This window comes from Chrysochloris asiatica, unplaced genomic scaffold (assembly GCF_000296735.1).
Source record: "Chrysochloris asiatica unplaced genomic scaffold, ChrAsi1.0 scaffold00008, whole genome shotgun sequence".
Lineage (NCBI taxonomy): Eukaryota > Metazoa > Chordata > Mammalia > Afrosoricida > Chrysochloridae > Chrysochloris > Chrysochloris asiatica.
Window position 1 is genome coordinate 185,431 of NW_006408526.1, and position 22,230 is coordinate 207,660.

At 43.0% G+C, this 22,230-nt stretch overlaps 1 protein-coding gene across 1 annotated transcript; it reads right to left on the reverse strand.

Moving 5' to 3' along the window:
• Positions 1 to 569: 569 nt before the first annotated feature.
• On the reverse strand, positions 570 to 14,466 carry GPR83 (G protein-coupled receptor 83). The gene is made up of 4 exons (XM_006833739.1): positions 14,080 to 14,466; positions 5,676 to 5,801; positions 2,964 to 3,097; positions 570 to 1,194 (listed from the first exon to the last, which is right to left on the reverse strand). Exons 1-4 carry the CDS (start codon positions 14,464 to 14,466, stop codon positions 570 to 572), a joined length of 1,272 nt encoding a protein of 423 aa, XP_006833802.1.
• Positions 14,467 to 22,230: the final 7,764 nt, after the last annotated feature.

The following is a 22,230-nucleotide window of genomic DNA, read 5'->3' on the forward strand; positions in this document are numbered from 1 at the left end:
TGTTCCATAGGAGAAAGATGAGGCTTTCTGCTCCCGTAAAGATTTACAGCCTCGGAAACCCTGTACAGGGTCGCTATGACTCCACGGCACATAATAACAACAACTCTGGCTTGCTAACCTTTCCCTGGCCTAAGAATCTTTTCAAAGTATATCTGGGCAGCACACCAATAACCCTACCTCACTGCTATGATGAGGTTCCTCCAACTGAGCAGTGGGGAAAGTTGTACATCAGCAGGGAAGTTAGAACAGTGACTGACTTAGCACCCATCTGAGCTGAAGTTGTCCTCAGCTCTCTTGCTCATGGGCCCAGGGTGATACAGCATCTCTTAGGTAGGAATTCATAATTATGTGTCTAGTTGGTAGTTGCTTATAGTTTTGATATCAGATGGGGCTGGGAAGCTGAGCAGAGTATCGTAGAAACTCAAGAATTCTACAGCTTTTGTGTGAACTTGTTTCCAGTACTGTTGAGGTTGTGTGTGAGAAGGAAGGCTAGCTCCTCAGGCTCTTTTCTAACCTCAGCTGGAGCTAGATCTACCCCTACTGCCAACCCCACCTCTTCCCAACCTCCTCTAACTCATTGCCACAATGGGCTCCACAGATGACAGATCTGTTTTCCCAGACTGGAGGTGAGAGGCGGGTGGGAGGTTATTAGCTAGTGGCCCCCTCCGGCCGCTGCTCCTTTCTGTCCACGCCATCCTGAAAGAAGGAACAGGGGAGGGCGGCCTGTCCTCCTGAGGCTTGGGAAGCCTTTGGCAAATGCTCACTAATGCCTTCAGCTCAACCCTGAAGTTTTCGTTGAGCCAGCAGTAGATGAAAGGGTTGTAGCAGGTGCTGCTCATGGCAAACCAGTGGAAGGCAAAGTAGATGGCGTTGTTAGTGCGTATGACCTTGCTGGACAGGAGAAGGACATAGCAGTTGAGGGGGAACCAACAGAGGGCAAAAAGAACCACCACCAGCATCAGCATCTTGATGGTCTTCTTCTTCTTGCGTCGCAGGGCAAGGTACTGCTCTGTGGTCACATCACCAATTGTGTTGCAGAGCCACAGCTTCTTGGCCACTCGGGCATAGGCCACCGAGATGATGAGAAGGGGCAGGATGTAAAGCAGGATGAAGGTGGCCAAGTCCAGGTACTTCCAGAAGAGGTCAGCTGGCTCAGGGAAGTCTGGCAGACACAGGGAACGGACAATGTCCTCACTAGGAGAAAGACACAAAGTTATGAGTGTGGAAAAGGGCTCATCCCTACAAGCACTGACTCTCCCTTCACTAGACCCTTGGCATATCTCTCTGCTATAGCACTTTTTATTCTATAGTCTAATTATCTGATTATATTACAATTATTGTTTCCTCCATTAGATTGGGAGTTCTATGAAGGCAAAAAATATACTTGTATTCTCTTCACATTGTATCATTTCTAGTCCTTAGTAATTACTCCTGTTGAGTCAACTCCAACTCATGTGGACATTATGGTGATATTGACAGTGAGTCTTCATTCAGTCCTACACCATCCCCCAAACAGGGTCTGAATTCATAGGGTATTCATTGCTGTAAGCAGGCAGACCTTTGTTCCTTGTCTGTCTTAGTCTGAAAGGTCCATTGAAACCTATTCAGCATCATAGCTACACACAAGTCTCCCCTGACAGGCAGGTACTGTCTGTTAATGAGGTGCATGGCTGGGACTTGAACCTGGGTCTTCCTCATGTTACATGGAGACAGTCATTTAGGTACTGGGGACATGGTAGTAACAAAATCAGAAATAGGGCCAGCTCTCCCCAAACTTAAAGTTTAGCTGAGAAGATTGCCTTTAATGTACTGGTAGTACACATGTGGGCTTAAATTTTTTAAACTGAGTGCTTTGAGAGAAAGAATTCTCATTCTAGGAAAGCATGATAATAAAGAAACCGGAACTGGAGCGGAGGGTGGAGAGGTAGAAAGTCCTGCCTCAAACACGCACACACATGCATGGTTCTGTGTAGGTTGTTTGTGAAAGAATTTAAACTAGGGCTGCGGGAATCAGTTTATCCTAGACATAAGACCTATAAGAATCACCTGGGAATTTGTCCAAATGTAGATTCTGATTTACTGTGTCTGGGGTGAAATGGTAAAGTCTCCATAGAGTGTTAAATCCCAATAAACCAATTTGAAGCTCTGCTTTAAACATTGCTCTTTTTCATCAGGCCTTGGTGGTTTCAAATCTCGGTTTGTGAATACATGCCCCCTAGTGACAGAAACTGATAACTGTTTTTTGCCCTCTCAGTAAAACAGGAAAGAGAATAAAGAAGCTAAAACTGTTTTTTGTTTTGTTTTGTTTTTGGGGGTAGGGGCGTCAGTGGCAAAATAGGATAAAGCACCAGACAATAAAGTCTGCTTGAATCACAAGGTCAGCAGTTCAAACTCACCAGCTGCTCCTTGGAAACATTATAGAGTCTCTATGAGTCGTAGTCAACTTGATGACACTTAACAACAACAAATGTGGGAGATTGTGGTTTGATTCTCAGCCAACGGACCACGTGTGCAGCCACCCACACCTCTATCAGTGGAGGCCTGAGTGTTGGTTGCTACGATGCTGACCAGCTTTCAGCAGTATCCAGACTAGCACAGAATAGGAAGAAAGATCTTAGAAACCCTATGGGCCACAATGGTCCAATGCCAAACACATCTTGGGGATAGTGCTGAAACAGACAGTGTTTCATTCCAGTGTGCTGTTGCCATGAGTCAGGGACTAACTCCAAAACAGTTAACAGCAACCATGTTGTTGAGAAGGGCCAAGTCACAGGATGGCAAAGACACAAAGGGAACAAACACATCAGTGACTACCACCTTGTTGATTCAGAGGGGACTTAGCTGTCCCCTTTGTCCACATCCCACCCGGTGCCTGATGCTTGGTCCAGGAGAACACAGGAAGTCAGCCTCTAAAAGTCCTCTCAAAGTCCCCAGCTCCTCCCTACTGGGTAACTGGACCTCACCTGTACTTGAAGGTAAATAATTTCTGGCAGATGGCATGTGGGAGTGAAAAGAATGTAGCCATGGTCCAGATGACAGCAATGTAGATGATGCCTTTTGTGATTGAGATTCGAGGTTTTAGTGGATGCATAATGACCTGGAACATAAGCAAACCATCATTAGCTGAAGACGGAACTTACTGGTCACTGCCCAGTAAGTGAACCTCCTTACAAACAGAACTTACATTCATCAATGGGCCCCTGAGTTGCACTGAGCAACTGCACCCCACAGCCTTTCTCCAGGGGACAGAAAGAGGATGTCATCTGGGCTCATACACACCCGGCAGTTTAAATGCCTTATTATTATTATTTGCACTTTAAAAAATATTTATATGACTTTTAAAATATCATTTTTATATTGGAAAAAACAGAACATACTCAGAACTTTCTACATGTACAATTCAGTGATCTTGATTATATTCTTGCAGTTGTGCAAGCATTTCCAGCCTCCTTTTCTGAATTGTGCCTCCCCTATTAATCTAAATTCACTGCCCCTACATCTTCCTATCTAAGTTTTCTGAGTTGCTGTTGTCAGCTTGATACCATACATTGTTGGATTGGTTAAGTGCTGTCAAGTCGGTTCTGACTCATGGCGACCCTATATAGGGTTTCCCAGGAGCACCTGGTGAGTTTGAATGGCCGATCTTGTGGTTTGAAGTCCAGCGCCGATCCTACTGTGCCACACCAGGAATCCTTCATCCCACATAGATCATTCTTTAAAACCACAATGCTCAAGGTAGACATGTTTTACTATTAAGCTTAAGTACTGTTTGGTTTCAAGAAGATTTTCAGTAATATATTTTGATTTAAGGTTTGAAGACAATCTCAGGGCAATAGTTTCAGGGGTTCACTCAGCTTGCATGGCTCCAGAATGTCTAGAATCTATGAGGATCAAATGCCTTCTGCCAGTCATATGAGGCAGAGCCAGGGTGCAAGAGAGGACCTGGAGGAGTCAGCCTGGATGGCATTCACACCAATGCCAGCAGAGAGATACACTCACCCTGGGATCTGAGTTTGTCTTCCCCAAAACCTAGCTCACTGAGGTTCTGAAGGGCTTTGAGAGTGACAGACATGGAGAGAGGACTCTCGTCACTTATCCTGGGAAGCTGCACTGACTCTTACTTGGATAGTCACATTGTTCATGAGAGCCATGCTTAAAACTGCAACAAAGCCCAGCCGCAGCACACTTATGATAAAGTTGGCTTCAGGTTGAAAGTCGTCTTGGAATGGCTACTGCATGTCAATCAATTCTCCCAGGAGGTTTCAATAAAGACTTGGGAATTTTTTAAAAGCACTCTCATTTTAAGATTAGAATCTTTCTGTCTTTCTCTTGCTATTTTATTTTTGTTGCTGTTGCAAAAAATATACACAAGCAGAATGACATGCCAATTCAATAATTTCTACATGTACAATTCAGTGATGTTGATTATATGCTTCAAATTGTGCAACTACACCATTTTACTGACAAGTCATTCCACTCCCATTAATATAAACTAACTGCCCGTAAACTTCCTGTCTAACCTCCATAGATACTATCGTCAATCTGAACTGAAATGGTTTTTTAAATGAGCACAATGCTCAAGCAGACATTCTTGATTAATTAAGCTAAACTATTGTTTGGTTTAAAGAGGACTTCGGATATATTTTTGGTTTAAGGTTTAAAGATAATTTCAGAGCAATCGTTTGGGGAGTTCACTCAGCCTCAATGTCTCTAGAGAGTCTAGATTCAATGAGAACTTGAAATTCTGTTCTACATTTTGATCAGAATTCTTCTATAGAATCTTTTATCAAAATTGAACTACATGTTTGAATCTCCACCTTTGTAACCTGCTGTTCATTGGCCCTTGTTGCACTTTGTGGAGCTACTCAGAATAAATCCCATCTCTCTGTGCCAATGGCCTTATAGTAACGGCTTGTAGGCACCCTTGAATCTGCTCAAGGCTGGTGGCCTAATGTTCAGAGCCTGGGTTTAGAGTCAAACTCAAACAGACCTCAGTCCTAATCCAGCGTCATTGTTCATGAAGTATATGATCTGGGGAAGTTGTTCGGAACCTCTCCATTCCATAGTTTAATGGAGGCCTGAGTATGCAACCTAGGTTCGCTGTATTAGCAGGTGCAAGGTATGGAACCAACTCCTCCAGGACAAGCACCTCCGTGTCCTCCTCTGTTCTCAATAGGCCAGTCCAGGTGTTTCCAGAACAATGGGACAGCAAGCAGGGGCTATCTGACCTTGAGTTCTGCTGTCCCACACCCCACCACCCACTCCTGTCACCTGGACACCCAAGCCTGCCTTCCTCCTCGACAGCCTGGACCAGTGATCAATCACTTCACCTCGTGTTCAGGAGCCTGTCTCTGAACTGCAATTATTTGCCTCTCTTTCCATTAATGATTTTCCATATTTGATTTTCTGCTCCCCAAACCAGCTCATCTATTTCTGAGACTGAAAATGCAAGCAGTGAATCTATGACATCAAAAATCTTTGCTGGAACAACAAATGGGGAAGAATTTTGACAACACCGACAACAGACGGTGTACTCTCTCCAATCTAAGTACTCGTATTGACAAAACACACTCATTTAAAAAAAGAAAAAAGGCTACAACTCTGTTGTAAAACTCTTTGCCCTGGAAAGCAAAGCCAGAGCAGGAAGGCTAGATCATTGAGGTAAGTACCCTCACCTGGTGACGGTCCACAGCAATGGCTGTCAGTGTTAGTGCTGAGACGTGCAGGGAGCAGTACTGGGCGAAGCGGCTGACATGGCACATGCCCTTCCCAAACACCCACGTGCTGTTCACAAAGCGGACCTGGAGAGGAGCCCACAAAGGTCAGGAGACACCTGTCCTTGACCCTGATACCAGCCCCCAGTGGAAGGCTTCCCCACCCCCAGGGTTCTAGTCCAAGGCCTCCCTTCTCCCTTCTTCTCTATACCACTGAAACACGGGTTATGTGTGACCATCTCCAACACTTCTCACTCTCCATTCATTCCATTCAACAACCTCTGATCATGCTCGTAGGACTGGGCTCTGTGTTGGGTGTCAGGAGATCTTGGGAAGGATGTGTGCTTTGGAGTCAGACCCCTTATTTTGAATAAGGTGCACTCTCAGGCAAGGTAGGTAACCTCTATGAACTTTAAAAAAAAAAAGATCTAAAAATCTGTACTTTATAGACTTACGATGTAAGGACTGAATTTTGTCTGTGAAGGGGTGAAGGGTGGGATACAGTGGCTGGTAGATTGTTAGAAACCTGTTGCTAGAGATAAATGGTGTGGCACTGTGAGTTAATGCTCCGGACTGCAAAGTTGGTTTGAAATGCAATGTCAGGAGTTCAAACTCACCAGCTCCTCCTATGAAGTCCTATACAGGGTTGCTATGGGTCAGAACTGACTCGACGGCACTTTACAACAGCAACAGGTTTTTCTGGGTTCTAAGAATGTTCATTCTTGACCTACATGAATGGACTTCAGACGAATGGGGAAGACATTCTGAAAACTCACAACACAGTATGTGGTCTGAGATAGCAAATCTTGGGTAAAGTAGACGTTGGAACTCACCATCTGGTAAGGAGATCCAGGGTTCTAGAGAGATGTGTGTGGGGGCAGGAGAGGCAGAGGAATTTTCTCCAGTGGGGAGAGAGAACAGGTTCACAGGATGGTGTGGGTCCCCAGGAGCAGGCTGCAGTCTCATCCCACACACCCAGGGATGTTCACTCACTTGATTAGTATTTGAGCAGCCTCTCCAAGCAATGTCCCATGCCTGACAAAAATGGAACATGGATCTTGACCAAAGAGTTTCCAGTTTACACAAAGGAGGGCTCAAGTAACCCATATATAAGACAGAAAATAAGTAGTGCCCTCTAGAAGGCCCAGACCGAGGAGAATGAGGCCATGAGGTGGGAGTGAAGGTGGCCAGAGGCAGGGAGAGAGAGATAATGAAGAAAGACCCAGAAAAGTCAGTCAAACAGAAAGAACAGTGCTGTGGTTTACAGTGTCTTTTTGCTACTTATAGGTGTTACCTTGGGCAAGTATTTAGATCCTCAGGGCCTTACTTTCAAGGAGCCCTGGTGACATAGTGGATTAAGTGTTAAGCTAACCAAAAGGTCAGCAGTTCGAACCCATCAGCAGATCCAAGGTAGAAAGATGAGGCTGTATGTTCTTGTAATAAAGATTTACAGTCTCAAGGATCCTCCTACTTTGCTGGTGGGACTGTAAAATGATACAACCACTGTGGAAAACGTTACATAACGCTTCCTCAAACAGTCAGAAATGGAAATACCGTGTTGTTGTTGTTGTTGTTGTTGTTAGGTGCCATCGAGTTAGTACCGACTCATAGCAACCCTATGCACAACAGAATGAAACATTGCCCGGTCCTGGGCCAACCTCACAATTGTTGCCACACTCAAGCCCACTGATGCTTCCTGTTTGCCAATCATCTCGCTGTAGGGCTTCCTCTTTTTTTTCTGACCCTCCACCTAACCAAACCTTATATCCTTCTCCAGCGACTGGTCCCTCCTGACAATATGTCTGAAGTATGAGAGATGAAGTTTGGCCATCTTGGCCTCCAAGGATTAACTCTGGCTATACTTCTTCCAAAACAGATCTATTGGTTCTTTCAGCACTTTCAATATTCTTATCCAACACCATAACTCAAAAGCATCAATTCTTCTACAGTCTTCCTTATTCACTGTTCAGCTTTCACATGCATATGAGGTTATTGATTGAAAATACCATGGCTCTTGGGTCAGGCACACCTTAGTCCTCAAGCTGACATCTTTGCTCTTCAACACTTTAAAAAGTTCTTGTACAGCACATTTGCCTAATGCAATACATTGTTTGATTTCTTGACTGTTGCTTCCATGAGTGTTGATAGTTGATCCAAGAAAAATGAAGTCCTTGACAACTTCAATGTTTTCTCCATTGATAAGAATGTTGTTTATTGGTCCAGTGGTAAGGATTTTTGTATTCTTGACATTGAAATGCAATCCATACCAAAGGCTGTGCTCTTTGATCTTCATCAGTAAATATTTTAAGTTCTTCTCACTTTCAGCAAGCAAGAGTGTGTCATCTGCATATCTCAGATTGTTAATGAGTCGTCTTCCAATCCTGAGGCCATATAGCTTCATATAACCCAAGTTGAATAAGTATGGTAAAAGAATACAACCCTGTTGCACACCTTTCTTAATTTTAAACCATTCAGTGTTCCCATTTTCAAACAACTTCCTCTTGGTCCATGTATACAGAGTGTACCACCACTTGTCTGTCAGTTTGTCATACTGTGGTAGCTTGTTACGATTCTGGAAGCTATGCCACCGGTATTTTTAATTACCAGCAGGGTCACCCATGGTGGACAGGTTTCAGATGAGCTTCAAGCTTCCAGATGAAGCAATACCGTACGACCCAGCAATTGCTCTACTTGGCATGTATTCAAAAGAGTTAAGAACCATGACCCAAATGGATGTATGAACACCCATGTTCATCTCGGCACTATTCACAATAGCAAAAAGATGGAGACAGCCTAAATGTCCATCAATGGAAGAATGGATAGACAAACTTTGGCACATACACACAGTGGAATACTATGCAATGTGGAGTAACAATGAATCTGTGTAATACCTCATAGCATGGGTAAGCCTGGAAGTCATTACGCTGAATGAAATTAGTCAAATATTGTATGAGACTACTATTGTAAAAAATCAAGAAAAGGTTTTCATGCTAAAAGAAACATTATTTGATGGCTACCAGGGGTGGAATGGAAGGTGAATAATTCACTGGCTAGAGAATAGACACATGTTAACTCAGCTGATGAGGAAGGCAATATACAAGAGGGTGGTTTCCAGAAGAATGATCAAGGTACTGTAGATATCTTGATAGATGAAGATAGGTGAAGACACAGGGAGGGATGTAAAGATTAAAGGAGCTAGAAGTAAGTACTATTAAATACACAACCCTGCAACAGCAGTGTTCTAAGGGTAGATAAATGGACAGATACATAGGTTGAATGGGTATTGGAAGGAGAGTGGGAGTGTATGCACAAATATATAAAGGTTTGACAGAGGATATTTGTATATGAATATTTCCCTTTACCTCAAACATACCTATGAATGTGGTGGAACATACAAGGAGGTGAGTTATGAAAACTTCTTAGACATTACCAAATACCTTGAGGCAATGAATTGCTGGGCCTGAGAGGTCAGGACCATAGTATTGGGGAACGCAATGGTCAATTGGCATAACATAGTCTATAAAGACAATGCTTTATAACCTACTTTGGTGAGGAGCGACTGGAATCTGAAAAGCTCATGAGTGGCTGTCTAAAGTGCAATTATTGGTCTCTCCATGTGCGAACAAAAGAAGAGTGATGAAAACTGAAGATGCTTGGAATCAGCTAGTCCAATGTACTAATGCATCACATGTACACCAGTCTCCACAATTCTGAGACCAGAAGAACTAGATGGTTTCTAGCTATCACTACCAGCTACTCTAAAAGGGATCACATTAGAAGATCCCAGATAGAATGGTAGAAAACATGGAACAAAACTCAAAATTATTTTAAAAGACCTGGCTTATTGGCCAGAAATATACTGGAGGAGCCTATAATTATAGCCCTTGACCACACTTCAGATCTGGAACAGAATTCATCCTTGTGGTCCAATTTTCAGTCACGCAGTAGATAGTTACATGGGGAGGACAACAACACTAGTAAGGCATTTGTTGTTGTTGGGTGCCATTGAGTCAGCTTCAATTTACAGTGACCCTACGCACAACAGAAGGAAACACTAGTCAGTCTTGTGCCAATCTCATAATGTTTTCTATGCTTGAGCCCGTTTTTGCTGCCACTGAGCCAATCCATCTATTGAGGCTCTTTCTCTGTTTCGCTGACCTGCCACTTTACCAAGCATGATGTCCTTCTCCAGGAACTGGTTCTTCTTGATAAAATATCTGAATTATGAGAGATTAATTCTCATTATCATGGTTTCTAAGGAGCATTAGGGCTATACTTTTTCCAACACAGACTGATTTGTTCTTTTGGCAGTCCATTATACTTTTAATATTACCCATAACTCAAAATGCTTTAGTTCTTTTGTGCTTTTCTTTATTCACAATCCAACTTTCACATGCATATGAGGTTATTGAAAATACCATGGCTTGAGTAAGGCGAATCTTAGTCCTCAAACTAATATCTTTGCTCTTGAACACTTTAAAGCGGTCCTTTGCTGAATATTTGCCTAATGCAACACATCATTTGATTTCTTGACTGCTGCTTCCGTGAGTGTTGATGGTTGAGCTGAGCAAAATGAAGTCTTTGACAACTTCAATCTTTTCTCCATCTATGTCTGTTATTTACTGGTCTGGTGTTGAGGATTTTTGTTTTCTTTACATTGAGGTGCAACCTATACCGATGGCTGTGGTCTTTGATCTTTGTCATTAAGTATTTTAGTAAGGTATGTTCACCATGGAATGCTCAACCATTCAAGATCAAAAGAGCAATATTTACCTAAGGACAAACTTCAGAAGGGATGAGAAAGAGTGGAATGGAAATGAGAATCACAGGGAGGAAGTGAGATTACTGTTGGTACATGGAGGGGATTCCAATCATTTGACGAAACAAAGTGTGTGATTTGTTGAATCAGTTTTACAATATTATCTGCTCTGTAAACCTTTACTGTATTCATAATGAAAGTTTCAAAAAGAGACTCGAAGTCTTGGAAACTCTAAGGAGCAATTCTACTCTGTCCTGTGGGGTCACTGAGTGGGAATTGGCTCAATGGCAGTGGGTACAGCCCACACTTTCCTCATATGTAAAATGGAGTTCAACTTTTTCACACAGTTCTTATAAAATCAAACAAGATCAATAACACATGTAAAGTAGTACAACAGTGTATAGTGCAGAGTGGGTACCTAACATTGTCATAACCTATGAGAGCTCTAAGATCAACTTTTAATAATAGGTAGGATTTGCACAGGTGGAGAAAAGAACAAAGGGCATTTGCACTGGATAAGGAATCTCAGGACCTGTTGGGGAAATTGGTTTGTGAGAATTTGGCCAGAGCATGTGGATGAGAGTGGTAAATGTCCAATCTGGCCACATCATGAAATTAGGACAGTGGACTCTCTTTGGGGGAAAACATTGAAGTCCAGTAATAGTATAGAGCCAGGAACCATCAGCTGTTCCTACTTCTCACCTCTCACCATCAGTCAATTGCCAGATCCAACCAGCTCTGCCTCTCAGTGGTTTTCAATCCCAAATCGATGCTCTTTGCTGAATCCACCCTCATCTCACCTGGACTACTCCAGACTCCTAACATCTTTCCCTGCTTTCCAATCTTGTCTTTTTTAATTTTGCATTGCTGACGGCATTTTTTTTTTAACCAAAAATCTGATTATTGTTACCATCCAGCTCAGAATTTTCAGGGACTCCCTGTAGCTCTCAGATCAAAGCCAGCTACTTTACCAGAGTGTCTAGGCCCATTCACAACCTGGGCCCAGCCTTCCTTTCTGGTATCCTTCCCAGTTTTCTTTCCCTTTACCCTACTCCTTCACTGTGTTTCAGCTTTCTCTACTCCAATTATTGAACCATTCAACATTCCCTCAACACACCATGAATTTCAATGTTTCCTTGACTGGACTCTTCCTGGTCATCTGCACTGACTTCCTGGTCTACACTGAGTACTTAGTTTGACCTGGGACCTTTCTACATCCAGATTGTGAGGATGGTGCAGGACCAGGCAGTGTGTTTGTTCTGTTGTACATATAGGGTAGCTATGAGTTGGAACTGACTCAACAGCAACGAACAACAACAACAGGCCCAGCTGGCATGGCATGTCCTTTGTATGCTCTCCTTTGACCCTCTCATGGAACTCTTGCAGATCAAGATACCTGACTCCTTCTCCAGGTTCCACCAGCCTTGTGTATACCTCTATCATAGGAACTATAAGTAACTGCTTTTCTCTCGATGGTCAGAACAGGACTTCATGCTGGTTATCATGTGTAAAGTGGATAGGAAGGGGGACAAGGGTGGAAGGATATTATCACAAACCAAGTTGAAGGCAGGACACCTTACCCAATCTGAGAACCTGAGCAAGCTGAGAGATTAGGAGACCCTTCCTCTCCCATACCCCCTAGTTGCCAGCATTTTGCATGCCCTAATGGGGTTTTGACTGGGGCAGATGTTTGGGCCAAGTTCCAAGTCCAAGATGCTTTAGATCATCTTGTTGAGGATGCTAGGTTCTCAAGGACTATAGGATCCCTTCTCTCAGTAGAGTTCCTCTGTGACAGGGGTTGCTAGCTCTTTGCTGCAGCCTGGCCTTGGATCCGTGAGTTCTTTCTCCAGCCCCTATGCCCCACTTGTGATTGCTGCAGAGCTAACTGTGTTCCCTGACTTTGTAGTCACACAAAATCCAGGAGTCTTACTGTTGTTTTCCTGGATTAACCAGCCCAACTTTGGAGATTCTCAGATCAGAAACCAATGGGGGAGTCAATGGGAACCAGAAATATGGACCTTCAGTGCTCTGAGATAGTGAGGGGATATGGGGTATTTGTCTTTGGTTGTGGCCCAGAGGATCCTGAGTACCATGAATAGGATGGACATAGACTAGGAAGAAAGCAAGAAAGTTTTATGATTTGGAGCAGTGGAAACTAAACATGGTCCAAGGTTATCCACCCCTTAGCTGGAAATTTAAACAGACTTCTGGACTTGAGTCAAGGACTGTAAATGTAGTCCTAACTCTGCCCATTGATGCCAATTAGACTGCTTTGTGCCTTTGTTTCCTCATTTGAGAATGTGAATAATCTTCTCAGAGGTGAGAAAAAGAGAGGAATGTGAGAGTACTTCTTAAATTCAGGGTATGGAAGGACATTTACACAGGTGGATGGACTTGTGGGCACTTTGGGGCCTTCCTGATCTTTGTCTGCTATTTCCGATTATGTAAGAAAGAGGGAGAGGTGAACAGATACTGCTTTGGCAATAACTCAAATGACAGTACAATTATTCTAGAAGTGAAAAACAATAACTTGGGCTTCAGAAACATGAGGTATTATAATTGGCATTATAATTCCCCAATCAAAGCCTTCAAAGACATACAAGGTTCCTTGAGAACCTCAGAGAGGCAGAAAGTATACAACTGCTGCAGCAGGTTTGGGGAGGAAGTCCATTTACCACCAGTGTACAAGTACCCCTGCCCACCCCCACTCAGCAGGCAGGCCCATCTCACTCTATCTCTTCCCCAACACACACCTCATATACAACTTCACTGTCACCCCACAGATGGCAAATGCAATTTAAAGATGCTGTCCAGGAAAATGTACATAAGGATCAATTGTTTGCTATTCCAGCTGTGACACTAAGCAGCATCCCATGGGATAGGGGAATGGTGAAAAGGCTTCACTCTGAGGAGAAGGGCTAACCTAGAAATCTCTGTAGACATTCCAAGGGATTGGATTTACTATTCAATTATCAAACACACCCAGACCCATTGGGAGGACAGAAAAATGGGAATTCATTCATAGTTGATTGGGGTACTCTAATCACTGACCCAGTGCTGTTAACTGTACCAAGCAACTTTGCATGAAAAGGTGCGGGGAGAGAGAAAAGAGGTGGAAAAACATCAAGCACAGAAGAGTCATAAAGAGGTGAGGAGAGGAGCAGAGACACACCAAGACAGAGAGTCACACAGGAGACAAGACAGAGCCGAAGGACAGAGAGACTTCAGAAAGAGAAAGAAAAGAGAAGAGGGGCAGAAGGAGAGTGAAGATACAGAGATACTACTAGAGACAGACAAACAGTAGAACTGAAAAATGAGAAATTAGAGATAAGAGAAAAGAGACTAAGATTAAGAGAGAGTAATAGACAAAGGAGAAAGAAAAACACTCAGACACAGGAATGGTGGATGGGGGTGGAGCGACAAGAAAGATAAAGAGAGAGATGCAGAAGAAAGACAGAGAATAACAGAGACAGAAAGACAGAGACTGGGAGAGAAACAGAAATCTGAGGCAAAAAAGGAGCGACAGTTGAGAGACTAAGACAGCCACCGAGCAGGAGCCAGGGACAGCCAGCTCAGCTGGTGCAAGGCGAGCCGCCCTCATCTCACCAAAGTGAAGGGGGTGTTGAGGAGCGTGATCAGGATGTCCGCAACGGCCAGGTTGACGATGAAGAGGCTGGTGGCCGAATGCATTCTCTGGTTCTTGAAAATGACATGACAAACCAGAACGTTCCCAAAGAGCGAGAAGACGATGATGAAGGAGTAAGCCACGATGAGCAGGGCTTTCACCGTGGGGTTCTGGGACTCAGCCCCGTACCGCCTCCTGCCCACAAAGTTCTGCCAGTCGGAGAAGGTGTAGTTGTTCCAGGAGAAGAAGTGCGAGGCGTTGGGCGCAGCCAGCACCGCCTCCAAGCTCTGGTTGTCCCCGCGGCCCTCCGGGTGCTCAGTGGCTTGCACCGAGCGCAGGAGGAAGAGCAGCAAGAAGTGAGGGAGCATTTTTCAGGGGCCACTCCTCCCCGGGATCCTGTAGTCCGGACCCCGCCTCAAGGCCCCGTGGGCAGCCAGGTGTAGGGAGAAGGGGCCACCCGGCTGTCCAAAGGAGGGGAACCTTCCCGACTGAGTGAAGCGCGCTTCTCAGTCTCCAGGGCTCAGCCGGCTGCCACCAGCCCTCGATTGACACACTCAGGTTTTGTTTCAGCACTTTTATATCTCTGCTCCCACCAGGCTGCTAACAGCGCCTCTGCCTATTGGGTAGCGCAGCGTCTCTCCCAGCGACGGTGACGCGGCGCTCTGCCTGCCTCGGATCAGCCTCGTCTTCCACCCTGCCTGGATGGCGCGCTGCTCTCCCACCTTTAACCTGCTCCCACCATAGAAATAAAACTCCCATAGGTCTGCAAAGACTGTTTCAGGATAAGTCGTTCGTTCTTTTGGTTGCTGCTTGTCACTTTGTTATTGTAAAGGGGACAGGTGGACAAACTCATGGGGACGATTGGGATTATGTGGGGTCATACTGCAAAAACTGGGTCTGCCTGCTTCAGGAAGCTCCTGCCACACTGATGATTACTTCTTGGTTCTATCTGAGCTTTAGCCCTAGCACAATTTCAATATTGAGGCGGATCACTGAGTCCTTGAGTTTTGGGGAACAAGGCGTTTAAACCATGAAATACTTAAGAGATGGTAGGTTTCTCCACTCCTCTTTAGTACACAGATTGCAGAGGTGTCTGAGAGCTTCCAGAGGATTCTGTTTGCTGCTATTTATTTAAGGAATCCTTGTGTGGCGCTGTAGGATAAGCACTGGACTGCTAGCTACAAGGCTGGTTCAAACCAACCAGTCACTCCTTAGAAAACCTATATGGGTTCACTATGAATCAGAAGGAACTCAGCACATAGCAACAATAAATTTATTAAAGGTTTACAATTTCTCTGACAACTCCAGAAACACAGTGGGGGAGGGAGAGCTTTGTTTTTCAAGGAAATTCTTTAAAACTCAGTTCTGACAGAATCAAAGGTTAAAAAGCAGATTAGGAATTTAGCTTTCTGCATTCACACTTTTTGGGTGGCAGCCAGCTTTCTGCCACTAAAGTTGTTGAAGTTGTAAAGGATAATGCATCCATGCTGTTTACAGTTCTCCGTATACTTCTCCTGAAGATCTTGCCATCTCTCTGACCTGTCCCTCTTTCCTGCCACCCTCCACTTGTCCCTGTGGTTAAGACTCTGGGATTAGGATTAAATACCAGCTTTGTCTCTTCCCGACTGTGAAATCTTAGGCATGTTAGCTAATTTTTCTGATCTGGTTAGAAGCTTTCCTTTTCCTAAAAATCCAGTCCCTGTCTGGATTTCCAACTACAATTCTCTAATGCAAGGTATGCAAACTTTGGCAAACTACTACAAGTAACTCTCAACCCCTGGTCTACTGGTAAATAACAAATTGATGTTGTTAAGTGCTGTCAAGTCAGTTAGGACTCAATGGAACAAAAAGCTGCCGGAACCTGAGCTATCCTCACAACAGTGGTTACACTTAAGCCCATTGCTGCTGCCACTCTGCCACTCCATCTCATTGGGGTCTTCCTCTTTTTCACTGTACCGAGCATGAAGTCCTTCTCCAGGGACTGGTCCTTCCTGACAACATTCCCAAAGTATGAGAGACAAAGTCTAGCCATCTGCCTACTGAGGAGCATTCGGGCTGTATTTCTTCGAATACAGATTTGTTTGCTCTCCCGGTGTTCCATGGTACTTTCAATATTCTTCTCCAACTCCATAACTCAAACACATCAATTCTACAGTCTTCCTTATTCATTGTCCAACTTTCACATGCATATGAGGCTATTGAAAATATCATGACTTGGTTCAGGAGCACCTTAGTCCTCAAACTGACATTTTTGCTCTTGAACTTTGAAGAGATCTTGTGTGGCAGATTTGCCTAATATAATATGCCATTTGATTTCTTGACTGCTGCTTCCATGAGCTGTTGACTGTGCATCCAAGCAAAACTTCAATCTTTTCTCTATTTATAATGATGCTATTTATTGGTCCAGTGGTAAGGATTTTTCTTTTCTTTACACTGAGGTGCAATCCATACTGAAGGCTGTGGTCTTTGATCTTTCATTTCTTGTTCACCATGTCTACCTTGTAGGTGTGAAGGTATTCATGCCTGATGCCTATAAATTTCTATGTGAAATAGGTGAAGTAGATTTCCCTGGGAGCATACTGTGAGACAAAGATTCTTGATTTGTTTGGGAGGTGAAAGAAAACATCAGTAGGGGAGTGGAGAAGTGAAACAAGGAAGGGAACCCAGTTGCCATTAAGTCCACCTTAACTCTTGCGGATCAGAGTAGAACCGGTTTTCAATGGCTAACATTTTGGGAAACAGATGGCCAGACCTTCTTCAGAGGTGTCTCTGTGTGGACTGGAGCAACCATTCTTTTAGTTAGCAGCTGAGAGTGCTAACCATTTGCACCAGAAGGCAGCCAGTAAAAGGTGTGATGTCAAGCCAGATACCACTATGGTTGACTGGAACTTAATCCTACTGGGAAAACCAGTGTAAAATGTACACCTTGGCTGTCCAAACCATCATGTGAGGGAGCTGGAATATGCATATACTAATCTCTGGCAATTATTGGTTGAAGGCTGCTCTCAGGGGTATGTTAATTCTCCTGCCAAGTAAGCAACTAAAATGGGTTCTGGAGGCAAGAGAAAGCCCTCAGGCAAATAAATTCAATTGGAACATGGATTGGTGTGTTCTGATGGAGAAAGGGGCACTGACAGAATCAAAGATTAGGCATGAAGTCTAGAATCCCTTCTTCCTCTTCCACAGTATTCATTTCACCCCTTGATCACAAAATGTTCCTAACCCAGCACCATTACATCACCATTACATCCAACTTATTCTGAGCTGCTGAAACAATCTAGCTTAGTGAAACAAGAACACATACTCATACATCTCACCCCACACTGTTGTTGTTGTTGTCAGTAAGTGCCTGTCAAGTTGGTTCCGACTCATAGCAAGCCTGCAAAGGATTTCCAAGGAGCAGCTGGTAGGTTTGAACTGCCAGCCTTGTGGTTTACAGTCATTTCTACATCTCTAGTAATAGTTACTTGTATTAAATATATGAAAGAACAGAAAGTTTACTATTTAAGTCTTTCAAATAGGCTTGAAATAAAAAAGAAAATTTGTATATCACTTTACAAGTATTTTAATAAAACTAAGAAAAGAATCATAGGAGAATGATAATATCATATAGAGGTTACAGAAAAAAGTATTTCTAAGATCCTCACCACATCAGTATTCATGATACCATAAGCAATTGCCCATTGAACACAAATATTGTTTCTGAAAAGGTCCTATCCTATGTGTGGTAAAAATTCACCACTCATAGAAGTCCTCTCTGGTGCAAACCAAAATGACAAGAAAAGAAAAAGCAATTACCACAGTGCCAAGCATGGGACACAAAGCTTGTTTGCTTTAATGGCACAAGTTGGATGTTATCATAATTGAGTTACAATTACACCAAATGTAGCTAAAACTAAGCTCAAATGGAAAAACACAAGAACACAAAGTGTGTGGGCATGCTTAGCCTGGAATTGGTTTCCAAGTTCAGGTGCATTTGAACCATAGGGTTAAATGGTATATGTGAAATAAATAAAGAACAACAAACAAGGAGGTATACCCATGCCCCCAACTTACAAACACTTTGTGCATCTAAACTCAATTATAAGCTATTTCAAACTATTCTGCATTTTTACACAGAAAGTTTTGTAAATGGTAGATTAGGTTTTGAGCCAACTCATAACAGGCCATTTAATCCATAATATAGGTAAATTGTAGCATTAGTTGTACTAAAAGACTACTAGTTGAACTATTGATTTTCCCAGTATACCATCTTCCATTATCTATCTTTTTACTTTTGTTGTTGGTAAGTGTCATCAAGTTGGTTCTGACTCATAGTGACCCTGTGTAGGGTTTCTAAGGAGCAGCTGGTGGGTTTGAATTCCAACCTTTCAGTTAGCAGTCCAGTGTTCTTGTTGTTGTTGTTGTTATTGCTGTTAAGTGCCGTCGAGTCAGTTCCAACTCATAGCGACCCTGCACAGGGTTTCCGAGGAGTCACCGGTGGGTTTGAACTGCTAACCTTGCGTTTTTCAGTCTAGTGCTGATCCTACAGTGCCACACCAGTTATTAACTGTTGTTAAATAGACTCTCGGACTCATAGTGACCTATGTACAACTGAACATAACATTGCCTGGTCTGATGTCATACTCCCATTCACCAGCATGTTTGAATACATCATTGTAGTTATTGGACCAATTATCTTATGGGTGTCTCTAGTGACTCTGTTGGTCTTCTACTTCCTCCTCCAACATCTGATGTCTGATGTGATCCACAGGGTCTTTATGGGCTAATTTTCAGTCTGTCTTTATTCCTAGTCTGTGTTAGTCTGTAAACTCTACTGAAACCTGTCCACCAAAAAGCACCCTGCTGATATTTGAAATCTCAGAGGCATAACTTTTAGCAGCACAGCAACCCCCAAGCCACTGCAGTACAACAAACTGACAGATATGTAGAAGTTCAGTATCTGTTAGTCTGGAGTCAGATGTCTCAGATGAGTGAGCTCACTGGTTCAATTATCACCCATCTGTGATTCCAAAATCTGTATCTCTAGTTTCTACTTCTCTTGAAAACTCCCTTTCAATGCATGTCACTATCTACTGGATATTTTCACCAGGAAGTCCCACATACGCTTTAAATTTACCACACTCTAAACTAAACTCATTATAGTCCACTCTTTTCTCATGTCCTTATACTTGCTTTTGTTCTTGCTCAGCATGGTTAAAATCTTGGAGTTGTCACACATCCCCACTGATTTCATGATGGTATGTATTTGAACAATTCTCTGACTTGAATAATCCTCCCAACATCCCCCCCCCACACACAAACACACACACATCCAGAAAAACTTTTCAAGACCCACCTCAAATGTCTCCCTTGTGAAGACTTCCTGCTTCCTTGATGCCACCACCACCAACCTCCCACCCCCAGAATGAGCAGAGCCAGTGTCCCCAAAACCTACTCATTTAAAAGTGCTGCCATACCTGTGGTTTATTCTCTGATATTACATTTCCCTTGTTGTAGTCTCACTTCCACAAAGCTGCTTATCCCTCTACACTCTCTGCTCTTCCAAACCAAGGATTGTTCTTATCCATAATGTTCCCCAGACAGAGAAGTGTGCAGTATTGCTGTAGACAGGCTAGACTTGGAATCAGACAATTCAGCAGTCCTTTATCAGTCTAGTAGGACCCTGGGGAATGTCTAACTTTAATCATTTTAAATTATATAAATCTCCATGTTCTAACCTTAGGGTCAGCAGCTTGAAACTACCAGCTGTTCCACAGAAGAAAGATGAGGCTTTCTGCTCCTATAAATGTTTACAGCCTCAGAAACCTTATATAGGGTCACTATGAGTCGGAACTGACTCCATGGCAAATCACCACCACCACCACCATCTTCTATACACAGCATAAAACCCACTTTCCGTGAAAATAATCATATTTTTGGTTCTGTTTCTGGTTAAACGCTTAAAATGAGAATTTCTTCATTAGATCCATGAGTGGGATAGAGAGAAGACCATACGGTTCCTCTAACGCAGGGATGGGAAATGTCCAGCCATATAAGACCCACAAAATCACTTGGTCTGGCTCTGCCAAAGCAATAACAGTCCCAGCCATCACATTGTTGTTGTTGTTAAGTGCTGTCGAGTCAGTTCTGACCCACAGTGACCCTGTTCAGGGTTACTGCGGAGCAGCTGGTGAGCTTGAACCGCCAACCTTGCATTTCAAACGGCTTTGCAGTCTGGCGCATTAATCCCCAGCACCACACCAGGACTCCCTTAGGAGTGAATGACCAAATGTAGCAGTCTAATTTTAAGTTGATAATTTTATATGGCCCACAAATTATGTTATAAATATACAAATGGCCATTGGCAGAAAAATGTTTCCCTGCCCCCACTTTAACAGATAGAGCCATGGAATGAATGTTTCAAGGAGAGTTTTCTGTAATTCTGCAGGTTGAGTCCTGTTTCTAAGCATTATCTCTAATTCTGTGCTTACTTATTATCAGACTATTTTTTCCTGCTTCAATTTCTACTGTGTGTTTTACTTCAGATCAGATCCCCAAAGAGAGAGAGGACAATTAAGTATATTTATACCATTTGGCTAATATTTCATTTTACAGAAGGAGAAATAATGATTAATATGAAATAATAACTAACGTGGTGGCTTGTGGCATTGTAGGATAAGCACTACACTGCTAACCACAAGGTCAGTGGTTCAACCTACCAGCCACTCCTCAGAAACCCTATACAGGGATGCTATGAGTTGGAACCTACTCAGTGGCACTTAACAACACAACAAGTAAAAGACATTTCCAAAAAGCATTACTGGATCTGTATTCATTTTCCCAGGATGCAATGAATAGCTGTCATTGATCTTACACTTTTGAAAATGATTTGTTGTTGTTGTGTGTCATTGAATTGGTTCCTACTTATACAGACACTGTATAGGGTTTCTGAGATCAGCTGGTGGGTTTGAACTGCCAATCTTGTGCTTGCCATGGTTAAAATGCTTTAATGGAAAAATATTTTTTTAATTACCACCTTTGACCATTAATTACCAGTGCCAGAAAAAAGTTGTTTTTCTTTATATCAATTTTAGACCAACTTCGTTTTTATAAAAATTATACTGTGATAAAAATAAATTCTAGCAATTACTGTGGAAAATTCAGCTTGGTAGCAATGGATCCAAATGAGGTTATGGTATTTGAAATATGATGATCATACCACTTTGAGGAAAATCTGTATGCAGTAAACATGTAGGGTCTGAATGTAAGTTGGGAAAAGTCTGATAGCTAAAATTATATGCCAGTTAAAATATACTTTGTTGGTGTTATTGATGTTAAGTGCTATTGAGCGGGTTCCAACTACCAGTGACCCTATAAGATTTCCGAGACTGTCAATCTTTGAGGGAGCAGAAAGCCTCATCTTTCTCCCATGTTGCTGCTGGTGAGCTTGAACCACCAACCTTGTGGTTCACAATCCAATATTTATCCTACAGAGCCACTGTGCTTCCTCAAAATAGACTTCAATTACTAGCAAAAGTGCTAGGTTTATTAGCCTATTTTGTATTTCCAATCTGTCATTTAGAAATGTATAACCTTTGACTACTCCACAAGTTCACTTCTAAGAGTGTCTTGAAGGAACAATACAGATATATTCACAAATGTAGACACACACACAGAGAGAAAGAGAAAATTCCTGGGTGGCTCAAAGTGTTAAGTGCTTGATTACAAACTGAAGGGTTGATGTTTGAACCCACCCAGAGGTACCTTGGAAGAAAGGCCTTCTGAAAGACCACTGCTTTGAGAGCCTAAGGGAGCAGTTCTACTCCATACACATGGGGTCATTATGAATCAAAACTGATTCATGAGCAACTAACAAGATATAGATACAAATACATGTTCTACTTTAGGTTGTTTGGTACTTCCCAGATTTTCTAAAATAGAATGCAAAGTAGGATCAGCACTGGTCTGCGAACTACAAAGATGGCAGTTCAAACCCACCAGCTACTCCTTGGAAACCCTATACAGGTCGCTATGAGTCAGAACCGACTTAACAGCACTTAACCTAGCAACTCTGTATAGGGCTTCCCAAGAACAGCTGGTGTGCTTGAACTGCCAACCTTGCTGTTCAAACTGACCTTGCAGCCTGAAGT

Excerpts from the sequence above, each read along its gene's own strand:
- GPR83 (XM_006833739.1), bottom strand. The coding sequence starts at position 14,466 with ATGCTCCCTCACTTCTTGCTGCTCTTCCTCCTGCGCTCGGTGCAAGCC. Across the intron at positions 5,802-14,079 it reads TCAACACCCCCTTCACTTTG|GTCCGCTTTGTGAACAGCAC; the intron begins GTGAGATGAGGG and ends GCTCCTCTCCAG. Across the intron at positions 3,098-5,675 it reads TTGCTGTGGACCGTCACCAG|GTCATTATGCATCCACTAAA; the intron begins GTGAGGGTACTT and ends CTTATGTTCCAG.